This window comes from Rhinopithecus bieti, unplaced genomic scaffold (assembly GCF_001698545.2).
Source record: "Rhinopithecus bieti isolate Rb0 unplaced genomic scaffold, ASM169854v2 scaffold_19, whole genome shotgun sequence".
NCBI lineage: Eukaryota > Metazoa > Chordata > Mammalia > Primates > Cercopithecidae > Rhinopithecus > Rhinopithecus bieti.
The window spans coordinates 4,139,161-4,163,274 of record NW_016803360.1 but is presented as its reverse complement, the minus strand read 5'-3'; the positions used below and the strand labels follow the sequence as shown (position 1 = coordinate 4,163,274).

The following is a 24,114-nucleotide window of genomic DNA, read 5'->3' as shown; positions in this document are numbered from 1 at the left end:
AAAAAAAAAAAAAAAAAGCCAGGCGTGGTGGCTCACGCCTGTAATCCCAGCACTTTGGGAGGCCGAGGCAGGCAGATCACGAGGTCAGGAGACCGAGACCATCCTGGCTAACACGGTGAAACCCTGTCTCTACTAAAATTAGCTGGGCGTGGTGGTGGGCACCTGTAGTCCCAGCTGCTCAGGAGGCTGAGGCAGGAGAATGGCATGAACCCAGGAGGCAGAGGTTGCAGTGAGCCGAGATCGGGCCATTGTACTCCAGCCTGGGCGACAAAGCAAGACTGTCTCAAAAAAAAAAAAATTCTGATTGGCAATTGATTGAAAGAGTTATTATCGATAGAAATGTCTGGGTTATAAGGGGTTGTGGAGACTAAGGTCTTCTCATGCAGATGAAACCTCCAGGTAGCAGGCTTCAGAGAGAATAGATCATAAATGTATCCCTTTTTTGTTTGAAATAGAGTCTTGCTTTGTCATCCAGGCTGGAATGCAGTGGTGCTGTCTCAGCTCACTGCAACCTCCACCTCCCAGGTTCAAGTGATTCTCCTGCCTCAGTCTCCCGAGTAGCTGAGATTACAGGCGCCTGCCACCATATCCCGCTGATTTTTGTGTTTTCAGGAGAGACAGGGCTTTGTCATCTTGGCCAGGCTGGCCTCAAAATCCTGACGTAAGGTGATCCACCTGCCTTGGCCTCCCAAAATGCTGGGATTACAGACGTGAGCCGTCACACCCGGCCTGGCATGTTATTTTAAAAAGGATTTGTAGGCCACTTCTGGGCAGGATATTTAGCATCTTGTTGATACCTCAGCAAATGATGGGGATATGAAATAGGTGGGCATATTTGCAGTTGCTTTTTGATTGTTGTTCTTGTTGAAACTGGTAGAAAAATCATTGGTCAGGAAGGTGAAAAACTGAGTTCAAATCCTGGCACTGCTACTGAGTAGCTCACCAGGAGTTGCTTTGCCTTCTAGGCTTCAGTTGTGTTACTTGGAAAATGAGGGAGCTAGTGGAGTGTGTTTCTAAGATCATGAGGTTTCACAGATAATAAAATATCTCCCAAAGTGTCAGAGAGCAGAGTAGGGATCTGAGAGTTTACCATTTAATTTTGCCAGACAAGAATATTAGCTAAAAAAGAAACATTCTACGATCACCATCATTTCATAAAGGAAAATATTGTCTTTTTTTTTTTTTTTTTTTTTTGAGATGGGGTCTTGCTCTGTCTCCCAGGCTGGAGTGCAGTGGCAAGATCTCGGCTCACTGCAAGCTCCACCTCCCGGGCTCACGCCATTCCCCTGCCTCAGCCTCCCGAGTAGCTGGAACTACAGGCGCCCACCACCACGCCCGGCTAATTTTTTGTATTTTTTGTATTTCACCGTGTTAGCCAGGATGGTCTTGATCTCCTGATCTCGTGATCCACCTGCCTCAGCCTCCCAAAGTGATGGGATTACAGGTGTGAGCCACCACGCCCAGCTGGAAAATATTTTCTTAACGCCATTTAAAAATAGGATAGATCGGTGAAAACAGCATTATGAACTGGCAGCAGTCTGCCTCCTGGCACGTAGAAACCAATTAACTAAATGACGCCAGAGGGGCCTTCTTTCCGTGCTCTTACTCATGAGTCTAATGTGGAACTTGGAAGTGGACACAGACCATGATGTTTACTCTGGGCTGGTGCTACCCTCTGAGCTGCTGTGAGATCAATGGTCATGTCACCTGTTGAATAGTGCCTGACCCACCTCTTCTTCCTTCGTTACAGGGATGAAGAATCCTCTAGTCCAGCCAGCCATGGGGAGCGAATGCCATCTTTCTATCCAGCTGAAAACCTTGATAATGGACTAATCGACCAAAGAGTTTTGAAACATAGGTGGGGATACTAACTTTAAGACAGTTTAAAGTCAAATAACATTCTTCTCTGTTTCTTCTTGATAAAGTTTCATATGTTTAGATATATTTCTAATTTGAAACTTTTGTTTTCCTAGAAGGGAATATTTTTATACAGTGATAAAGATATTTGGTAAAAGACGAAGATTAAATTTTCTGGTCTTTGTACTGGAAAAGTGAAGTTTTAGAATGACAGTGTACATGTTTCAAGTGTACATTTTTAAGGAAAAAGAGGATTTCTCTGTGATAAACTCGTCAAGGTGATTGGCAGTAGTCACAAAGATGAAATTTATTCAATGAATAATGTTCTATAGAGTATCCCTTGGTGGAGTTTGAGTTTTGAATTTTGTAGTTGTTGCTTTAACTTGACTCTCCCGATAGAGGGAGGTAAGCATTTACTTTATATTCCAGTTGTTTTGGTAAACATCTCCTTCATGTTCCTGCACTGGGTTTTACATAGTGTAATATTTCAATATATGGATTACAACAGAACAAAGGAAAACTGTAGACTTAGAGAACCACATGTAGGATTTGGTGCTGAGATGGTCATAGGTAAGATGTGATACGGAGGTCACGGCATCCCCTAGAATAGCGGTTCCCAACCTTTTGGACACCAGAGACTGATTTCATGGAAAACAGTTTTTCCGAGGACTGGGGTCGGGGGGATGGTTTGGGGATGAGTCAAGCACATCCTATTTATTGCGCACTTTATTTCTTTTCTTTTTTTTTTTTTTTTTTTTTTTTTTTGAGACAGTCTCGCTCTGTCGCCTAGGCTGGAGTACAGTGGCCGGATCTCAGCTCACTGCAAGCTCCGCCTCCCGGGTTTACGCCATTCTCCTGCCTCAGCCTCCCGAGCAGCTGGGACTACAGGCGCCCGCCACCTCGCCCGGCTAGTTTTTTTGTATTTTAGTAGAGACGGGGTTTCACCGTGTTAGCCCAGATGGTCTCGATCTCCTGACCTCGTGATCCGCGCGTCTCAGCCTCCCAAAGTGCTGGGATTACAGACTTGAGCCACCGCGCCCGGCCTGCGCACTTTATTTCTATTATTATATTCTAATATATAATGAAATGATCATACAACTCACCATAATGTAGAATCAGTGAGGGCTCTGAGCTTCTTTTTCTGCAACTAGAGAGTCCCATCTTGGGGTGATGGCAGACAGTGACAGATCATCAGGCATCAGATTCTCATAAGGAGTGCGCAACCTAGATCCTTCACATGCGCAGTTCACAATAAGGTTTGCGCTCCTATGAGCATCTAATGCTGCCACTGATCTGACAGGAGGCAGAGCTCAGGTGGTAATGCCAGTGATGGGAAGTGGCTATAAATATAGATGAAGCTTCGCTCGCTCACCCGCTGCTCACCTCCTGCTGTGTGGCTTGGTTCCTAACAGGCCATGAACCAGTACTGGTATGTGGCCTGGGGGTTAAGAACCCCTGTCCTAGAGCATTTCACAGCCATCCCACCCAGGCAATCCGTGCATCCATAACTCATATTACCTATTGTCTTCAGCCACTAACAAGTGAATGCAAGGCCTTAAACGTAGTTCATTGAAAAGAGAGACTGTCAGCTTGCACAGAAAGAATAATTGGGCAATAGACAAGAAAGGATGTAGTCCTTCAGTTGTCACAACCCATTTACACTATCAGCTCATTTTGCCCGCGCAACAGTTCAGAAAGGTGGGCGTTATTCTCTCGTTTTTGTAAATGAGTACAACAGAGATTTAGAGCAGTCAAAGGATTTCTAGCTATTTTTTCCAAGTGGGCTGTTACTGCCTCAGCACAGGACCTAGCCATCCTCAGCAGAAGAGTTCAGGGAACTGGGCAACAGCCTCTGACTCAGGCCTGCAAGGTCCCAGCAGCCCTATGAGCGCAGAGAAGAGCAGCACCTTTGATGCGGAGCTCCTGCAAATGGGCTTTGGCTCTGTCCTTTCTGCTCTTTCCCTCTCTTCAACCTTGGACCCCACCTCCAGCCCCACAGCCTTGGTGCCTCAAGATCTCCCAGTGTTAGGGCCCACTGACTCTTGTTTGGGGTGGCGACGAAGAAGGTGGAAGGGCATGCCCTACGTGTGAAATTCATTGCCTTGGTCTGCCTGGATTGAACTACGATTCAGAAAGTGGAAATTCATTTGTAAAGTGGCTTCATTGTCGTCCTTCCCACTCATGGGTGCTTGCTGATTCCTAGAGCTTTCCCGTGATTGGCTCCAGGTGCATGGAGTAAGCCATGAGCTCTCAACTACCCCTTCCAACAGGAAGCTGCTAATTGCAGCCAGTCCACATGTCTATAACTGTGAAAGTGTGAGTAGAGTTGGGGAGAACCGTGATTAGCCCCAGTGCTACCTACCCTGGTAACACTGTCTCTGTATCCTCATCTGCAAAATGGAAGTAATAACGATACTTTCTCATGGTGCTGTTTTGAGCATTAAGAATAGATAATGCCTGCCAAGTTCCAAGCAGAGTGGAAGCACACAGAGGACACTGGGTGTACAACCATTTCTCCAGCCCTGCTCCTGGAGGTGTTCCTACTTTCCTTAGGGTGTCTTTTCTCTGCCTACTTAACACAGCAGATAAGGATGCAACCTTCTATACCTGTAGGTCTTCTCTTTTCTTTTCTTTTCTTTTTTTTTTTTTCTTTTTTTTTGATGACATGGGGTCTCACTCTATCACCCAGGCTGGAGTGCAGTGATGCAATCAGGGCTCACTGCAGCCTTGACCTTCCAGGGACCTTCCAGGCTCCTGCAGTCCTCCCGCCTTAACCTTCGGAGTAGCTGGGCCCACAAGTATGCAATACCAGGCCCAGCTACTTTTTTTAATGATGTGTAGAGATGAGATCTCGGTGTGTTGCCCAGGCTATCTTTCCTCCTTTCTAAGCCCTCTGACATTTGGTCCTCATCGTGCTCCTGTGATACTGGCTGGGCAGGGTTATTCCAATTGTTTTCACATGGCTCCCTTAATGGCATTTCACATTCTTCATAACACCTGGCAAGGGGAGGAGAAAATAGGACTGGCTAAGAAATTGAGAGAAATAGAAGGGTTTGGAAACTAGAAGTGACACGCCTCTATCTTTATCTCTGGTCATAAAGTCTCTCCTAAGCCCTTTACTTATCTGTTTACCACCAGCTGCCCATCTCTGCATACTGTACCTTGGGGTTAATGTTTCAAAAAGTAAACTTATCTTTCCTGCCTTAGTATGTATTTGGCAGTAAGAAACAAAAATCTTCTCACAGTAAAGACAACGAGAGTTTATTGTAAGCAAAGCATTTCCCAGCATCCAAGGGCAGAACAAGTAAGTTCCCGAGCATGAAGAAACAGGTGCTGGAAAGCCAGACAGAGAAGTGGTCCCTTCCTTTCTCGCGGGTCGTCTCTGTCTCCATTCTGATTCCCTGTCTAGTCGGCCTCATTTCCTTGCTTCTCCCTACGAGGACAGATTTATCATACTACTTCTGGCTGTTCTGCTTCCCTCAAACTGCCTGGCATATGACTGCCTTGCCCTAGTACCAACTCCAAAGGAAATTCTCCCTATAAACAGCTCAGGTCCTCCCAGCCAACTGACTCTGTCTTTCAGTGTTGCTTTGTTCATGGGCCCAGCTTGAATCAGGTTTCTCCTCCTGGGCAATCAGCTGTGTGGGAGGAGTGGCCCATAAAGGCAGGGTGAAGTACCTGTTTTAAATATTTCCCCTATGGCCCTGCCGTTTATCCAGGGCTGTGGATTGAGAGGGAGCAAAAGATTCTCTCCCCTCCAATGTCCTATCTCAGATGGTGGCTCCACCATCCAACCCTGTGAGCCAGATTGTTGGAGCCACTCTTGGTCCCTTTCTCCTGCCCCTAGGGCACTATTCAGTTGATAGCTGTTAATTAAGGGCCTACTGTATGATTTTTGTGTCATGGTGTGTAGTTCCCTGCCTCTGCTCAACATCCTTCTACAGAAAGCCTCTGGTGACATTCCAGGCCAGGCACGGAGCCCTTCCTCTGTGTACAGTACCAGCTACTTATCTCGTGCTTGACTTGTAAACTAGCTAATGAAATTGATCACTTTAAAGTTTGTATTCTCTCATTAGACTATGAGTGCTTCAAGGACAATGACCATTTCTTGGCTATTGTAAACCCAGCATTTAGCTTGACTGCTTGCACATAGAGGCTCAATAGGAGCTTTAAAATGGAACTTGGGGCTGGGCATGGTGGCTCATGCCTATAATCCCAGCACTTTGGGAGGCTGAGGCGGGTGGATCACCTGAGGTCAGGAGTTTGAGAGCAGTCTGGCCAACATGGTAAAACCCCGTCTCTACTAAAAATACAAAAATTAGCCTGGCATGGTATCGTGCACCTGTAATCCCAGCTACTCGAGAGGCCGAGGCAGTAGAATCACTTGAATCCATGAGGCAGAGGTTACAGTGAGCTGAGATCACGCCATTGCACTCCAGCCTAGGTGACATAGTGAGACTCTGTCAAAATAAAATAAAATTCAAATCTTGGGATGTGTGAGCCAATGAAAGACTGAATACACTTTCATAGGAAGGGATAAATCTTTGAATAAACATCAACTTTTTTGATATTTTAATAATAGTGTTGAATTTTTTTTTTTTTTTTTTTTTTTTTTGTTTTTTTTTTTCCTACATACAGAGCCAGACTCCAGGAGTCTATAAGCCATTCATCCATAACAGGCTAGAAATCCGAAGGTGTTTGGCCACAGGGCTTTCTTGAAGCCAGCCTTTTTCAAGAGGTAGAGAGGGATGGGGAATAAGTGCCAGCTTTTGGAGTCTCACATATTGGGTTCAAATCTTGACTCCTCCATTTGCTCACCAAATGGTTTCTGAACCATGTCTCCTGAACCACAATATGTAGTCCTATGAGGTCCCAGTGATAGAACGTATCAAAGCACCTGGCAGCTGTTACCACACCTCACAAGCTGGCAGTTACCATTCTTGTGGGGGTTTTTTTTCCTGTTTTCCCTGAAGGGAACATATCCATTCCATCCAGATTGTTTGCTGACCAAAAAAAAAAAAAAAAAAAAAAAAAATCTGGAAATTCACCTGACTCTAGCTCTTGGAATGGCTCTAACAGTAGTGAAAATGAGGTGTGTGTTCCAGTGGGTGAATTGGGTGTCCAAGGAAACGCTAGAGTGCTGTGGCGCATTGCAGTTTTCTCCAGTGACAGCAGATACTGTGCTCTTTTTAAATTTTTTTTTGATACAGGGTCTCACTCTGTCACCCAGGCTGGGGTGCAGTGGCACTATCTCAGCTCATTGCAACCTACACTTCCCAGGCTCAAACAATTCTCCCACGTCAGTCTCCTCACTGCAAGCATGCACTGCCACACTCAGCTAATTTTTGTATTTTTTGCAGAGAGAGGGTTTCAACATGTAGCCCAGGCTAGTCCTGAAGATACTGTGCCCTTTACTGAATTGCTTAAATGCCCTTTCTGGGAGAAGAGATTAATAGGTCCCATATTCATCATGTGCTGGTGATTTTTGGGGAAGAGCTTTTTTTTACAATGTTATTATTTGTTTGTTTCTTTGTTTTTTGTCTATCATATTTGAAACTGTTCACCTCTCTTTTATAGCTAATAAGGCATGAAATCAGATAAACAGGTAGAGGCTTCCTAAATGTTACTTCCAAGACTGCTCACTTGAATTTTAAATATATGTGTCCAGATGTTTTGCTTCTGGTTTTGGGTATAATTATAAATTAGTCATGATTTCATGCATATTTAAAAATTATTTTAATGACAAACTTTCTTTTTGTTCTCGGTCTGGCCACTGCAATTAAATGGTGTAGAATAAGCTAATCCTTCTGCCTTTGCTCAGTGATTAAGGCAAATGTCAATGGATTTCAACACATCTGATGTATTGTTTGCAGGCTCTTCCACACGGGTAGTTCAGGCAAGAGGCCACACAGTTGTGTGTGCATCCAATACCAGTGTGCAATAAAGGGAAGCTGCAATGAAGTGTGCCAGCCTAGTTATGGGTTCATTAATGCAGGTTCCAATTAGATGTGTGATTTGTCTACTCAATTCCTACTCCTCAATTCCTTGATCCTCTATAGGCCAAGAGCTCTGGGTGAGGGAATGATGAGAGGAACCAGTCTTATTCATCTATCCAGTCCCTGACACAGGTGATCAACAAATGTTCATTGCATGAAGGAACAGATGTATTAAGCATTTTCTGTGGGCTCTTGTTAATTGAAATATATGTGACCACAATAGATAACGCAAGAGCCTTGTAGGAAGACACGAGGGTGAGATGCAATATCTTGAGATCCATTGTCACTCATGGTGATTCAATTATAGAGCTAAAGGGAAGATGGTCTGGGAGAGCAGTAAGTATAGATATTAGACCAGGATGTCAATCCTGCTAATAGCCAGGGTTGGTAAGTCTGGATATGAAGATAGGCAAGTATTTGAGTTTAGTTTTAAACCCTAGCTCTGTCATTTACCAGCTGAGTAACCTTGGACAAGTTATATAACCTTACTAGGTCTTACTTTTCTTATCTGTAAGATAAATAGAAGAATGAATTAATTAATGAAAAAAGCTTAGGAGCTCATTAGTTTTACCTATTGTTGTTCTTGTCTGGGCAGTCACTAAGACACAGGGTCCAAAGGGATTTAAAAAAAAAAATTCTGCTCTCAATTCTAATAAGTGGTCCCAAAGCAGAAGCAGCTCTAGGAACGGCAGGTAGGCCAGCAGTGTCTGGAAGCCTTCCCAGGACTCAGGGCTCCAGGCAAGAGGAGGGTATGCTTCAGGCCTCCCAGAAGGCCTGGGACACCTGTTGGTTGTTGCCGTAGAAAACAAACCAGAAACAAGGTCTATGAACCAATATGTACCATGAGGTGAAGAGGGAAGTTTCAAGAATCTGATTAGCGAAGGCCAGTTACCACTGAGAGGAGGGGCATCAAAGACCACACAGGTGTTGAATTGACATGTTTAGATCTGAGTCCCAGGGCAGTGGAGCAAGGATCTGAGAATGAAATGCAAGATCCCATCATTTTGTACCACTTGCATTTGTAGAACCTCATGCCTAAAGGTTCTGTGTTGTGGAAATATTACATGCTAACTCTATTCCTTGATTAGAGATTCCCAGCATACAGTAATGTAGCAATGTAGGCTTTGAGAAGTCCTATAGTGAAAAAAAACAAATAAAAAAACCAACTTAACTTTGTTTAACCCGGGATTCTCTTTGTGTAACATCTATTAACATTACAACAAAACACCTTAGGAAATACTTATTTAAAGATTCCTTACCTAAATCAGGATTCATTCATTCATTCAATATGTAAATACTTACTGAGTGCTTACTATGTGTGAGGCACTGTTGTAGGTATTGGGGATACAGTAGGGAAAAAAACTGACCAAGCCTCCCACTTTGCAGAGCTCACCTTCTAATTTGGGGAGAAAAATAAATAAATATAACATTAGATGATAAATGTACTTAAATGCTATGAAGACCAGTGATGCAGAAAAGCAGGAGTGGGGACAGAGGGTGAGCAGTGTGTGTGTACGTGTATGTGTCAGTGTACAGGAGGGCTCTGTTTCAGATGGGGTTCTCAGGGAAGTCCTTTCAGCTTTGACTAGGTGATATTTGAGCAGGGACCCTAATGATGTGAGGAATATTGGCTTTGAGCTAGAACCAAACTTTCTCTCAGGGGAGGATATCTGCGGACCCAGCCAAACAGGAATTACAGAATCAGGGGAAATTGGGCTGACATGATTGATAAAGAACCCCGACTCCTGGTCATTTCTGTTAAATGCATTATTAAGTCTTTATAGAGGTCCAAAATAATCTTGATTTCTAATCTTGTTTTTCTTTTGTTCAGTCCAAATTACTGACTATACCCCATGCGCTAGGTCCTATGTAGACATGGAGTTGGGGGTGGACACTTTATTCCTTTCCTTGGGGAATTTAGAGTCTGGTAGGCAAGACAGATATGTAAGCGAGTCCCTGCAACACAGAAAAATATGCCAAAAGAGAAATGCAGACTTAACACAGAGAGAGGGAGAAGTAAGACTTCCTGGGAAGTAAGCGTGGTGAAGACCCCTGGGGAAAGGCTTCACAAATACTGAAGGAGGATTTTGAAAGATGATTAGAAATTTATCTTAAAGAAAATGAAGCGGGAGAAGAAAAGGACGTTTACAGTATGTGCAAGGTTACAAACACCTGAAATAGCATGGAGGATTCTGTTTGGATTCTTTTCAGAATGTGACAGAGACAGAGAAAATGGAGTTGCTGTAAATGGTGATATTCTGATAGAGAGGTAAGGAGGGGAGTTCTATGCCATGCTAAGCATCTCTTAACTTTGCACATTAGATTCATCTAGTGGACTTGCAGGAAAAACACCAATGCTCTAAACTGATGCTTCTCAAATTCTACTGTACTTATAAAACACGGAGGAATCTTGTTAAAACACAGACTCTGATTTAGTAGGTTGGGGTGGGAGCTGGGATTCTGCAATTCTTAATGCCAGTGCTGTTCTAAGACCATTTTTTGTTTTTGTTTTTGTTTTGAGAAGTCTCACACTGTTGCCCAGGCTGGAGTGCAGTGGCGTGATCTCAGCTCACTGCAACCTCCGCCTCCCAGGTTCAGGCGATTCTCCTTGCCTCAGCTGGGATTACAGGCACTTGCCACCATGCCTGGCTTTTTTTTTTTTTTTTTTTTTTTGTATTTTGAGTAGAGACAGCTATTTTGTATGTGTGTGTTGGCCAGGCTGGTCTCGAACTCCTGACCGCATGATCCACCTGCCTCGGCCTCCCAAAGTGCTGGGATTACAGGCGTGAGCCACCACGCCCAGCCAAGACTATGTTTTGAGTAACAAAGCATTAGATGAATAAGAACTTCTGGGGATGAGAACTGAGCATCAGTATTTTCCTTTTTTTAAGTTCCACAAGTAATTCTAATGAATAGTGAGAACTGAAAACTGCTGTACGTTAGGAAATAAAGAGATTCAGTGATTTGATCAGGTATACATACTTTTCATCATTTATTGTGGCAGTGATGTAGAAAATGGATTGGAGAAAAATTAGAGGAGGAAGACCCATCAAAACACTAAAGTTCAAGCAAGAATTGATGAAGGTCTAAACTAAGACGGTGGTAATGGCCATAAAAAGGATGCTTAAATATAAAATCAACAGGACATGGTGGGCCTGTTAATGAGGAGAAGGGGAGAGTTTGCTAGGTGGTAAACTTTCTCCTGTACTTCTGGCTTGTGTAACTAGTGGTGCTATCAACCAATATGAGAAAACAAACATGAGTATAGCATTACGAAGAATATGACCAACAGTTTATTCGATAGAACTTAGTGGGATGAAAAATAGGGATTCTGATAAAGCTAGGGCTTCTGCTCACTCTTTTCCATATTAACATTTCATGTAAGAAAACACTCAACAAAGTAAGTCTAAACAGTTCATTAATGCCACTACCTCCCAAAGAGAGGCCCTCATCATTTTTGTTTAAAGACCCAATTTTCTGTACTCCTCAGTAGCTACCGAATGTCCTTGCCCACTTTGATTGCTGGTGATAAATTAAACACCTTTTAATACTTCTAAACTGCAAAAATAGCACTACTGAACCATTTTGCAACAACTGAGTATGTCACGCCTCATTACTTTTTTTTTGGCGGGGGAGGTGTGGGGACGGAGTCTCACTCCATTGCCCAGGCTGGAGTGCAGTGGTGTGATCTCAGCTCACTGCAACCTCTGCCTCCCAGGTTCAAGTGATTCTTCTGTCTCAGCCTCCTGAGTAGCTGGGACTACAGGCACATTCCACCAAGCCTGGCTACTTTTTTTTTTGTATTTTTAGTACAGATGGGGTTTCACCATGTTATCCAGGATTATCTCTATCTCCTGACCTCGTGATATACCCACCTCGATCTCCCAAAGTGCTGGGATTACAGGCATTTGAATGAGGAAGAAAAAAGGAAAAGAAGGACTCAGAGGTGATAGCTCTGTGAGACTTGTTGATATACGTGTCATGGTGGTAGATAAGATAAAGGCTGAGTTTCTGAAACTTTACATTTCTGTCAATACCAAGAGGAATTGGGGAATGGGAAGATTTAAAAAACACTTTTTTTTTTTTTTGCTTCATTTTGATGAATTAGGGCTCCAAAGACTCCCAAGGCCTTGAATCTCACATTGGGGCCCAAGAACATGGAGGGTTTGTGGGACATCTGTCTAACTTTGCCAAGACATGGTGCCTGATGCTGGTCACATCTCTCTTTTCTTTGGGCTTGGTTATAGATTCACACATGCATTTCAGACATGTAATTCCTTTGGAAATCTCATAAATTTATTGCCAGGTGTGAAAGCCCTGGGCTATAAAACATAAATTAAAAGCAAACATCAAAATTATAGGAATGTGACTCAAACGTTTTTCTGAATTCACGGTGGGTGCCATCAGTTGCTGCAACAAAACAGCATTTTCTTCATAGTTCATAGGTGCTTTGAAGTGGCATTGTTCAATATTTTCAGAGACAGCATCTCACCTTGTTCTTTGGCATGTGTCTCTCTATTGGGCTCTTCAAAACTTCTTGTTTACTTTGTTTTCTTAGCAGTAGCTACTCTTGCCAAGGTAAAGCAGGAAATTCCCAGGTTACTGGCATAATTAACTCAGAAGCAAAATTTCTGGTTCATTTGTAATTTGGTAAAATTTGTTCCCTGTTTGGAAGGGCTGTGCACCATAATATCTTCTGTCCTAGGATAAAATGACAGCAAATTCTTTTTTTTTTTTTTTTTTTTTTTTTTTTTTTTTTTTTTTGAGACGGGGTCTCGCTCTGTCGCCCAAGCTGGAGTGCAGTGGCTGGATCTCAGCTCACTGCAAGCTCCGCCTTTCGGGTTCACGCCATTCTCCTGTCTCAGTCTCCCGAGTAGCTGGGACTACAGGCGCCCGCCATCTCGCCCAGCTAGTTTTTTTTTTTTTTTTTTTTTTTGTATTTTTTAGTAGAGACGGGGTTTCACCGGGTTAGCCAGGATGGTCTCGATCTCCTGACCTTGTGATCCGCCCGTCTCGGCCTCCCAAAGTGCTGGGATTACAGGCTTGAGCCACCGCGCCCGGCTAGCAAATTCTTTAAATAGATATCTAAGCCTCCACTGGCTTCTTCCTCTTCTATGTCTCCAAAACATTTCAGGTTTGGGATATTGCAGAGATCACATGCCATTTAGCTTCAGAGTTGATAACATAAACTGGGTACCCAATCTATACCATTTTTAGTGTATAAAGTCTGCAGTCTTGGATGTAGAGAGGAATTAAATGAAAAATGGGATGCCACAATACACCTGCTTGTGGGACACAATTTCTTTCAGTTCAGTCCCTGGAGAGCAGCGTAGTTTCACTGCGTGGGAGTACTAATAGTACTGCAGGTGGCACTCGAGATGAAAAGACCAAGCCCTGTAGCCAGGATGTGTGTTCTTCACGGCAAAGGATTCTGCTCGTCCTTTATTCTCCTCCCTGGAGGACCAGAAAGCAATACCATTTTACAAGACTAGGAAAGTATCACAGTTCCTCAAAGCAGGAGATTGTCTCCAAGTGGGTGCCCTTGGAGAAAGGTACAATTTGCGCCCTGAAATTTGGGAAAACAGGGATGATTTATGAGCTATGACTCTAAAGGTCAACCAGGGTTCAGCTGAGTGTGATATGAACTCTGTCCTGGGTCCCATAAAGCCACATGGGGTGCGACTGAAGCCTGTTGAGATGCTGAGAAAACAGGTTTTGGAGGGTTTATTTTGGTGTGTTTGACCTTTTGTAATTCTCCACAGTCACAGTCTAGTTCTCAGATACCTTTTGTGTTTCCAGAGGATTCCACCTCAATCCCCAGATCTGCCTCTCTAGCCTGCCTCACTGGTTTTCGTATCTCAAATTTATGGGCTTAGTGACCTGGCACTTCTCTTCACTCACCACTTGACTTGGTGCCTTGCTAGTGAGTGGTTTCTTTGTCATGAGTGGGCTGTTTTAGCATAACAGAGAGCTCCTTTTTGAAAGGGGACAATTTTACGTCTGAAAACACAAATTTAGGCTAGATGTGGTGGTTCACATCTCTAATTCCAACACTTTGGGAAGCCAGGGCAGGAGAATCACTTGAGGCCAGGAGTTTGAGACTAGCCTGGGCAACACAGCAAGACCTCATCTCTACAAAAACAAATTTTAAAAATTAGCTGGGTGTGGTGGTGCATGCTTGTAGTCCTAGCTACTCAGGAGGCTAAGGTGGGACGCTCCCGTTGCGCCCAGGACTTTGAGGCTACAGTGAGTCATGATTGTGCCACTGCACTCCTGCCTGGATAACAGAGAGAGACTCTGTCTCTTAAAAAAGAAAAGAAAACACAAGTTTATAGAACTACAGACTGTCTTTATCAGTCATAGAATGTTATCTTTGATATTTTTTATCTTTTTCAAACATTGCTAAACCTTTCCAATATTTTTGTCACAAACTATTTCATTCAACAAGGACACAGGAAAATCAAGACAGATAAGGAGACTAGATGCAGTTGAGTGCTCATGGGGCCAGCGTTGGACCAGGCCAGGTTGGGGATTCAGATGAGGAGAACCACATGCGTGGCAGGAGTGTGGCAGTGAGTAAAACCCAATGAAGAAGAAGGCTTGAGATAAACCTAGAAGAATGAGGGCAACTGAGGGCATTCTAGGTAAGTGAAGCAACTGCGAACACATGCATAGTGCATTCTGGAGATTTAGTAAGGCTTGTGTCTGGACTGGATCTGATAATTCACAGTGTATAGTAGATGATAATAAGAGAGTACAAAAAACTCCTAATTAGTAAATATGAAGAATTCAAATTTGGGATTTTAAGAAATTACAGACCATTGAATTTTATTTTCTCATAGAATTTTAAAATCCTATCACCTGTTTTATTTGTAGAAGTAAAAGAGAAAGAAAAAATTCCTTTAAATGTAAGACAATAAAATTGGAAGCACCAATTTCAACAAAGCAAGAAACTGTGGCTCTGTTTAAAAAAAAAAAAAAAAGGAAGGAAGCAACAGTTTTAAACTCTTAAGCTTCCTCCAATTCAAAAAGAAATGCTGAAGCTTTCTGGTTTGAAAATTCAAGAGCTTACTTTTTCCATGGGGATAAAATAACTGCCAAATACTGAGTAGCTCCAAAAGGGATTTAAATACAGAGAATGGACTCAGAGTTTTCTTTCCAAATGTGAATATTTACATCCAAATATGTCAACAAATCATAGTTATTTTCCTCTTCCTGGGGAGCCCCAGGAACCCAAAGAGATGATAATTAAGGAATGAGCCTGGCTCAGGTTACCCTCAGAAATAGGAAGCAGTAACTCTCCTTTCAGGGAGACCACATACTGAAGATGTTATTGGTCAAAGAGACTAACATAGTAAACTCTGACTGCATAGTAAACTCTCACGGTGTCTAATTGCTGGGGATAGAGAAATCCTGAATCACCCATGTCGCTCAATACATATATGGGTTACATTGTCCGCAAACAGGAAGATTATCATGCCTATGGCAACTGGAAAATCTGAAATAGTGCAGAAGGCAGATATCTAGTATAGTCAAGTGCTGAATGTGAACTTGCAGGTCTTCTATATACTTGATCTTTAAACTATGGGACTTATAAATTTGAAGTTACAGTTCCACGTTGGTTCCCAGTGATGTTTCAGTACCAGGAATAGTGTTTGAAGTTGGACATGATTATGGTGTCAAGCAAGACTGGCTTATTTTTCTTGGACCTTGGACTATGTCTTGGTTCCAAAAGTAGCCCTGGAAGCCATTGGCCAGTTCTACCTGGCCCCTCCACTGATTAAATCAGTGTTTATGTTAAATTGGATGATGGATCAGAGAGGAAAAGGGTTTATGGCTGTATAGGGGCATAAATTGTGAGGACCTGAAATTAGAAAAAATGAGCTACTTATTTTTTTTAATCTCTTTTCCCCATGTTTTTCAGATTGGATCATTTCTGTTGATCTGTCTTCAAATTCAATGACTACTTCCTCCTAAATCTCCATTGCTATTACTCCTAGCTAGTACAGTTTTTAATTTCGAATTTTGTATTTTTTTCTTCTAAATTTCTATTTGTTTCTTTTAAACAATTTCTATTTCTCTGCTAAATTTTCCTGTCATTTCAGTCATTCTGGCATATATTTCTTTAATTCACTGAACATTGTTAGAATAGCTGCTTTAAAATCCTTGCCAACATCTGGTTCATCTTAGCATCACATTCTAATGATTGTCTTTACTCTTGAGGATGGATTACATTTTCTGGGTTTTTTTTTGTATATTACATAATTTTGGATTAAATATGAATGTTACAATGTGGAGTCTCTTGAATCTGTTGTGTTCGCCCAAACAGTGTTGACATTTTGTTCTAGGAAACCGCAAAATTGGTTGGACTCACGTGGAAAACTCAGTCTCCTGGATGTTGGTTAAAATCTGTTGAGTTCTTTTATCTTTAGTCCAGTTATGCATGTGTGTAGTTCAGGATCATCCAGAGATTTGAACAGTTTATATACAGATTGTGGAGTTTTCCCTCATTAGTTCATTCTTTTCTGGGATTTTCCTCTTCTTTTCCACATATGCGGTTGCCTAAAATTCTGCCCCCAAGTCTTTGAGTCCAGAAATAGTACAGGGTTTTTTATTCGAGTTTTGGCAGCACAGGGTGAGGCCTGCCTCCAGGCCAAAAGCCATGAAAAGGGAACCTCATCAAAGGCCCAGTGTCTTCCTCTTGTTCTAAGTGTAGGCTTCTTTTCAAGACCTGCATTCTGTTTTTCACCTTTCAGTGTTTTCAGTTAGTTTTTTAAAAATGTGTTTAATGTTTATGGTTAATGTTTCTGAGATAGCTGGTCCAGTGGGAGCTCATTAAGCCATTCCAGCAGAACTCTGCTAGGAGACTATCGAAGCAGTCCACATTTGAGTAGCAAATACTTAGATTAGTGTAGTAGTATGAACCATGGATATAAGTAAATAAATACAGAGATAAAATGTAGGGAAAATTTCATGACACTTAGGAGTGAAAAATGAAGGTAAAAGAGACATCACGATGTTAAACCTGAGTTGCTAAGAGAAATGGGTACAGTAAAAGAAACAAGGAAATTGGAATTCTGTGTTAGTCCACACATACCATAGACTTGGTGACCTAAACACAAACATTTATTTTTTGGTGGTTCTAGAGGCTGTAAGCCTGAGATCAAGGCACTGACCTTTTCCATTTCTGTTGAGGACCCTCTTTTTCACTTGCAGATAGCTACATTTTCTCTCTGACCTCACATGGCATACAGATCTTTTAAGAATACTAATCCCGTCATCTCAGGGCCCACCCTTATGATTTCATTTAAATAAATTACTTCCTTAAAGGTCTATCTCCAAGTACAGTCACATTGGAGGTTAGGGCTTCAACATACAGAATTTGAAAGGAACACAGTTCAGTTCCTAGAACATGAGAGCCTAGTTTTTGGTTTTTTGTTTGTTTGTTTTTTTAAAGATTATTAATTATTTTTGGATTTGTTGAGTATAAGATAAACAATGTACAAGTTGTTGTTGGAGATCGAAGATGGAGCATGGAGAACAGATTATTGATGATAGATTTACAATCTATCAACATAGAGCTCAGAACTGAGGTCATGGGGCTGGGTGAGTTCTCTGAGGAAGAAAGCAGAGAGCAATACAAAGGATTAAGGGGGCAGGAACCCAGCCATGTGCAAATTCTCACAGAAAGTAAAGGAGGTATAAATCAGCAAATAAACAAGTTGTCAGAGAGATCGGAAGAAAGGCAGGAAAATAAGGAAGAAAAGGGGTGTGAGGAAGTGGTCAATAGCACTAAATGCAGTTACAAAGGTCTTATAAAAGGCTGTGGTCAAAAGGCCCTGCATTTGCCAATTAGGAAATTATTATTGACTTTTGAGGAAGCAGTCCAGGTGAGGTGATTGGGAAGAGAGTCAGGTAAGAGCGGTTAAGGAAAAGCAGAATGAAAGTGATTTGAAAGACCTGCCTAGAGCATAAATGGGGAGCCAAATCTACGGGGTAATGAATACAATCACAGACCAGTGAAGTGTCCATATCTCTGCCCAGACCAAATCAAATTCAGCCCTGCTTAGATAGCTACTTCTTTCAGATGTCTGGTTTATTCTTTCAACAAAAAATCACTGTATTATCAACTCTGCTAAGCAATGTTATATACACTGGAGATTAAACAAACAGTCCCCGCCCTCATGTAACATCTGTGTTTCTTCTGCTCCCTACCAACTGCTGTTCTGTGCATTCAGATTTTTCTTTAGAGAGCTGGTGCTCACCTGAGCCCATTCTTAACAGAGCCGTCTTTCCTACCCTGTGTGAGCCTCATCAGAGTATACCGTATGTTCTTTGGAAGTAGGGTAAGAATTGGATATTTTTTCACTCTTACTAAAGTTAGAAAATGTTGGAGAGTCAATTAGCTTTTTCATGAAAACACCATCTAATCATTTTTTAAATTAACACCGAATACAGTAATGATATGGCCAATTATCAAATGTGTTGTCTTAACTTTATTGTAAGTTTTATTTTATTACAAATATAAGCTCTATGCATAAGCTGAGAGTTTAGTAAGCAGTGAACTCTGAATCAGTTAGCCAGGGGCCAATTGTAGGCATTAACATGTTTTAAAAGCTTCCTGGTTGATTTTACCATGCACCCAGGATTGAGATACCTTGGGCTAGATATCTGTTGTTTTATGGTGCTGATTTTGTCAAAAAGCCTGGTTCTGAGGTGGGAACAGTAATAAAACCGGCCTTTGCGTTGAACCGCTGTCTGCTCCCTGCCCTTACTTTTGGCTGACTTATTTTGGTGTTCTGCCCAACTCTAGCTTAATAAAAATATTATGAATAATCTTAACCCCACAATAAAGCTTTTTTTAATCCAGTGCAAATATAATTTTACAGATGAGAAATGATTTTGCCTGCAGTTATCTACTTGCAAATTGGAATGTATTTTTAATTTCTGATGAATCACTTTTCGTGTGTAATACTCATTTTGACCGGCATTAGGTGGCATGGGTTGGTTTTTAGTCAATTCCAGAATATCTTCTTACATTGTTTTAATGTAAAGAAAACGAAAATTTGATGCTTCTGATCTTTCCTAATACATTACTCTATTTAGAGCAAGATGGAGTATCTGTATTCTTGGATCCTTTATGCATCTAGCTACATTCTGGATGTTTGAGAGAAATAATACCATGCAGTATAGTCTCCGCCCTGATACTGAAAAGAAAAGGGGGGAAAGTATGTAGAATAAAAAGACAGCGTAACGAGCTTTATTTTATAACACTGGAACATTGAACTTATCTGTTGAGGTGGTACTAAGTAACATAACAACTTCAAAACCTGGACCTGGCAGGCAGCTAATTTAGCTGCTTGAAAATTACTGGGAAAAAAGAGATAGATGTTAAGATTACTGAAACCAGCTTAACACCTGCCAAGTTACATCACTTTTAAAAAATGCTAGGAAGGGCTGGGCACGGGGGCTCACACGTGTAATCCCAGCGCTTTGGGAGGCCAAGGTGGGCGGATCACTAGGTCAGGAGACTGAGACCATCCCGGCCAACACGGTGAAACCCTGTCTCTATTAAAAATACAAAAAATTAGCCGGGCGTGGTGGTGGGCGCCTGTAGTCCCAGCTACTCAGGAGGCTGAGGCAGGAGAATCGCTTGAACCCCGGAGGCGGAGGTTGCAGTGAGCTGAGATGGCACCACTGCACTCCAGCCTGGGCGACAAAGCAAGACTCAGTCTCAAAACACACACACACACACACACACACACACACACACACACACACACAAATCCCAGGAACACACAAAAGACATCCAACAAAACTGGCCATTACTTTATATTCCTTGGTCTCAGTAGATACAGGAGGGATAATTTGGCCATGGGAGAAAGAAACAAAGTAATAGAATATGGAAGAAAATGAGGATTGTGAAAGAGTAATTGGCGTTTAGTAGACCCCCAATAAATGCTGGTTGAATGAATGAACAAAATGAAAGAGAAACATACTGGAAAACAGATTGGGCTACAGCAGAGATTCAAATCTGGAAATTTCCTGTTGTGGTATTTAGTTAAGTATTAAGTTATTGGTGTGCTTAGCTTAGCCAGGACATAATTTCACCACTGATATAGTAGGGACCGCCAAAGGGGGAAAAAAGGAAAGGGAGCTTATCATAAAAAGGGATGTGAGAGTGCTTTCTCCTGCGTGCTTGATTCTCCAGATCGCATTATGGCTTGTGCATTCTTATAAAGGATGACCGAAAATGCTAAAAGAACCCTAGCCTTTCAAAATTCATCTGAATTTTGGGTTCCATGGCTATCTGAAAATTAACCTACTTACGCCAACTTAGGAAATCTTCCTGTTGTCTTCTACTTGGCTTGCTTCTGTTTCTTTACTTCCACCACAATCAATCCTATTTATAAATGGATTAAGAGCTACGTAGTGCCTTTGATTCAATGTTGGTTGGACACTTTATTACTATTACAGAGTCTTCATTTTGCACACTCAGTGGTCAGTCACTAACTTTAAGGCTTGAATGCTGTTCTGATAATGTTATAAACAGCCTTACTGATGTTTCATTTACATTAGCATAAAGTTCACCCATTTAAAGTGAACAAGAGACTGGCTGTGTTGGCTCATGCCTGTCATCCCGCCACTGTGGGAAGCTACAGCAAGAGGATTGGTTGAGCCTAGAGTTCGAGATGAAACTGGGCAACAAAATGAGACCCCACCTCCACAAAAAATAAAAAAAAATTAGCTGGGCATGGTGGCACATGCCTGTAGTCCCAGCTATTCGGGAGGCTGAAGTGGGAAGATTGCTCGAGACCAGGAGGTCAAGGCTGCAGTGAGCTGTGATTGCACCCCTACACACCAGCCTGGATGGCAGAGCAAGACTCTGTCTAAAAAAAAAAAAAAAAAAAAATTGGCTGGACACAGTGGCTTACGCCTGTAATCCCAGCACTTTGGGAGGCCAAGGTGGGCGGATCACGAGGTCAGGAGATTGAGACCATCCTGGCCAACATGGTGAAACCCCATCTCTACTAAAATACAAAAAATTAGCCGGTGTGGTGGTGCATGCCTGTAGTCCCAGCTACTCAGGAGGCTGAGGCAGGGAAATCGCTTGAACCCGGGAGGCGGAGGTTGCAGTGAGCCGAGATTGTGCCACAGCACTCCAGCCTGGCAACAGAGTGAGACTCTGTCTCAAAAAAAATTACGGTAAAAGATAAAGTGAATAGCTCAGTTAATTTTAGCAGCTTTATATCCTTGTACAACAAATAATCACTACCCATTTTATCCACGTTCAGCCCCAGGCAACTCCTGATCTGCCTTCTGTAGTTATAGTTTTTTCTTTTTTTTTCTTTTTTTTTGAGACCGAGTCTCACTCTGTCGCCCAAGCTGGAGTGCAGTGGCGTGATCTCAGCTCAATGCAACCTCCACCTCCCGGGTTCAAGCGATTCTCCTGTCTCACCCTCCCAAGTAGCTGGGACTACAGGCACGCCACCACACCCGGCTGATTTCTTTTATCTTTAGTAGAGAGGGGGTTTCACCGTGTTAGCCAGGATGGTCTCGATCTACTGACCTCATGATCTGCCCGCCTCGGCCTCCCAAAATGCTGGGATTACAGGCGTGAGCCACTACGCCCGGCTGTAGTTATAGTTTTCTGTAGCCCTTCATAGAAATTTCATCTGGATGGAACTGGAATATCTGTTATTTATATTTAATTTAGAAACTAAGTTCACCTTATCAAAATAGGCAAAGACCAACTAAATCAGGTGGATCTTGTATTTCATTATAAATAGCAGCAGAATAAATTAATTAGAAGAATTTTCTTAACATGTCCTAAGACTTTATGGTAGGCCTCATTTGCTTTGCTGAATTGCAACGTATTTTCTTTTTGTTAAGTATATTGTCTAGTTTTGAGCTATGCATTACATTTTCTCTTTAAGAAAAATGAATTAGTATGCATTTCGGCTTCAGGCTTTATTCTAAAGTCTATATTATTATGACTTTTTCTAAAGAATAAATATGTGTTGTGTGAATGGACAAAGACAGTTAATGAGCCTTCAGACATTTGTGGATGGGTGAATGGATGGAAGGTAGCTTGATGACTTCCATATATTTGGGTCTCGAGAAAGTTGTTTATTTCCTAAGTTCTCAGGATGTAGCAAATTAATAAATTGCATATATTTGGAATAGAATTTCATTCTTTGTGTGTTTTTATTTCACAGAAGAAATGTGAAACATATTCTAGCTAGAAGCAAAGCATTACAATGGACGAAGTCCTATGTTTTACCAGAGTTTCCCTATGATGTCAAATGCATGTTAGCAGAGCAGAAGTGCCCGGATCACAGCATGAGGATAAGGATCATTGAGTTTCTCCAGGCTGACATGACTAAGTATCTGGAAGGCTCACTGTGAGTGACAACAAGAGAGGCTTGCTGGTTTGGGAAAGGGTCTGTTTCGGAATAGAGTAGAATTCACATGGAATCAACTCTCTTCAGATTGTGGATGACATATTGGTAATAGGTCCCAAATTGCCCAATATTTAAATCTCTTTTTGTTATATAGAAAAATGTGAAGAAAAATGAGTGTAATTTAGACTCATCTTAAAGGAAGGAATGTGGGCTGCTTGAAGTGAAACATATCCTCCTTGTTTTGGTGAACAGGTACCCCAACACCCAGCAGTACAATGACGTAGTTAATGCCCTGCTGCAGGCCCACCCTTTCCTGGATGAGGACGGCTGTGGCTTTGTAAGTGACCACCTGGCACCATTCTGTTAATTTCAGACTATCTTAAAATAAGAGCCTTGTGTTGCCCAGTAATTTTATGCTTCATCCATCTTTTCTTGATGTCTCTCTCTCTCTCTCCCATTCTATGGATCTAGGTCTATCTGTTTCTGTTTTTCTGACTCTTTTTTTTTTGTCTCTTTGGTCTCTCTCCAACTTTGTTTCTGTATTTCACTTTCTGTTAGTCTACACTTCTTTCTTGACTTGACGCACTCTCTCTCTCTCTCTTTGTCTGTCTCCTTGTCTTCCCTTTTTTATAACTTCTTGGTCTCTCTCTGCCCTGTGTTTCTTTGTCTTCTTTGTCTCTCTCCATCATCATATTGCTGCCCTCTCAAAACTGGAAGCTCAGTGTAACAGAGCTGATCAAGAGTTGCCTAGGGTTGAGGGTGGCCAAAATGGACAGTGATTATGGCTGCACAAGCATATAAAGTTGCTAAAATTAACCGAGCTGTTCACTTTAGAGTCTTAAGGGTTTTAAGGGTTAGGAAGGGTCTTTAAGAGATGTGACACATAGAAAGAGAAAGACATGGCTGCACCTGCTTCAGAGCTGTCATCAGGTGTTTCTTGCCTTCTCAGACCCAGTGGAGCTGTTGTCTGGCTTTGGGGTCCGGGCCTCCAACCTTACCTGGCCCTGTCACATCTCTGCTGTCCTGATAAAAACAGACCCCCAGGATACTTTGGGTCAGCAGTTCTTTGTTTTGTTTTTTTGTTTTGTTTTGTTTTTTGAGACGGAGTCTCGCTGTCTCACCCAGGCTGGAGTACAATGGCGCGATCTCAGCTTACTGCAACCTCTGCCTCCCAGGTTCGAGCAATTCTCTGGGGCAGGAGTTCTAAGCTCTGGTTGCACATTAGGATTCCTAGAGATTCAGGTTGAATTAATTTGAGGATGGGACACTGTTATTAACATTTTTTAAATTTCCTAAAATTATTCTAATGTACAGCCAGGGCTGAGAACCACTGCCGCTGATATGTCAACACAAACTTTGCTGTTTGAACCTGCCTATCTCCTGGATTTCAAAGACCAGTGTCTTCATTGCACAGCAATGTGAATATAATTAACACTATTGAACTGTACCTAAGAATAGTTAATAAAAAATTGATTTATGATGCTGTAACTATATGAGTTAAGGAACAATTGCAAAGAGCTATAGCTATGCATACATAAAAGACTGTGTTATTTCCTGTATCTATGTCATGTGCATACACGTTGGTAGTCATATCTAAAGAAGACAGATGTCTTTTTGTACTTTACTGTCCCAGATGTTTGTGAAAAGATATTTTCTTGGCCGGGCGCGGTGGCTCAAGCCTGTAATCCCAGCACTTTGGGAGGCCGAGACGGGCGGATCACGGGGTCAGGAGATCGAGACCATCCTGGCTAACACGGTGAAACCCCGTCTCTGCTAAAAAATACAGAAAACTAGCCGGGCGAGATGGCGGGCGCCTGTAGTCCCAGCTACTCGGGAGGCTGAGGCAGGAGAATGGC

At 42.2% G+C, this 24,114-nt stretch overlaps 1 protein-coding gene across 3 annotated transcripts in view; it reads left to right on the top strand.

Moving 5' to 3' along the window:
* The window catches only part of SAMD3 (sterile alpha motif domain containing 3), a 67,612-nt gene that overhangs the window by 4,395 nt on the left and 39,103 nt on the right, over nt 1–24,114 (top strand). Inside the window, exons 4-6 of one of the 3 annotated variants that reach the window (XM_017879734.1) lie at nt 1,751–1,858; nt 22,076–22,258; nt 22,511–22,595. In XM_017879734.1, the coding sequence (XP_017735223.1) occupies nt 1,751–1,858; nt 22,076–22,258; nt 22,511–22,595 (376 nt within the window). Of the gene's footprint in view, nt 1–1,750; nt 1,859–22,072; nt 22,259–22,510; nt 22,596–24,114 lie in introns of all 3 variants that reach the window. The other 2 variants (XM_017879725.1, XM_017879743.1) reach the window with 2 other exon arrangements.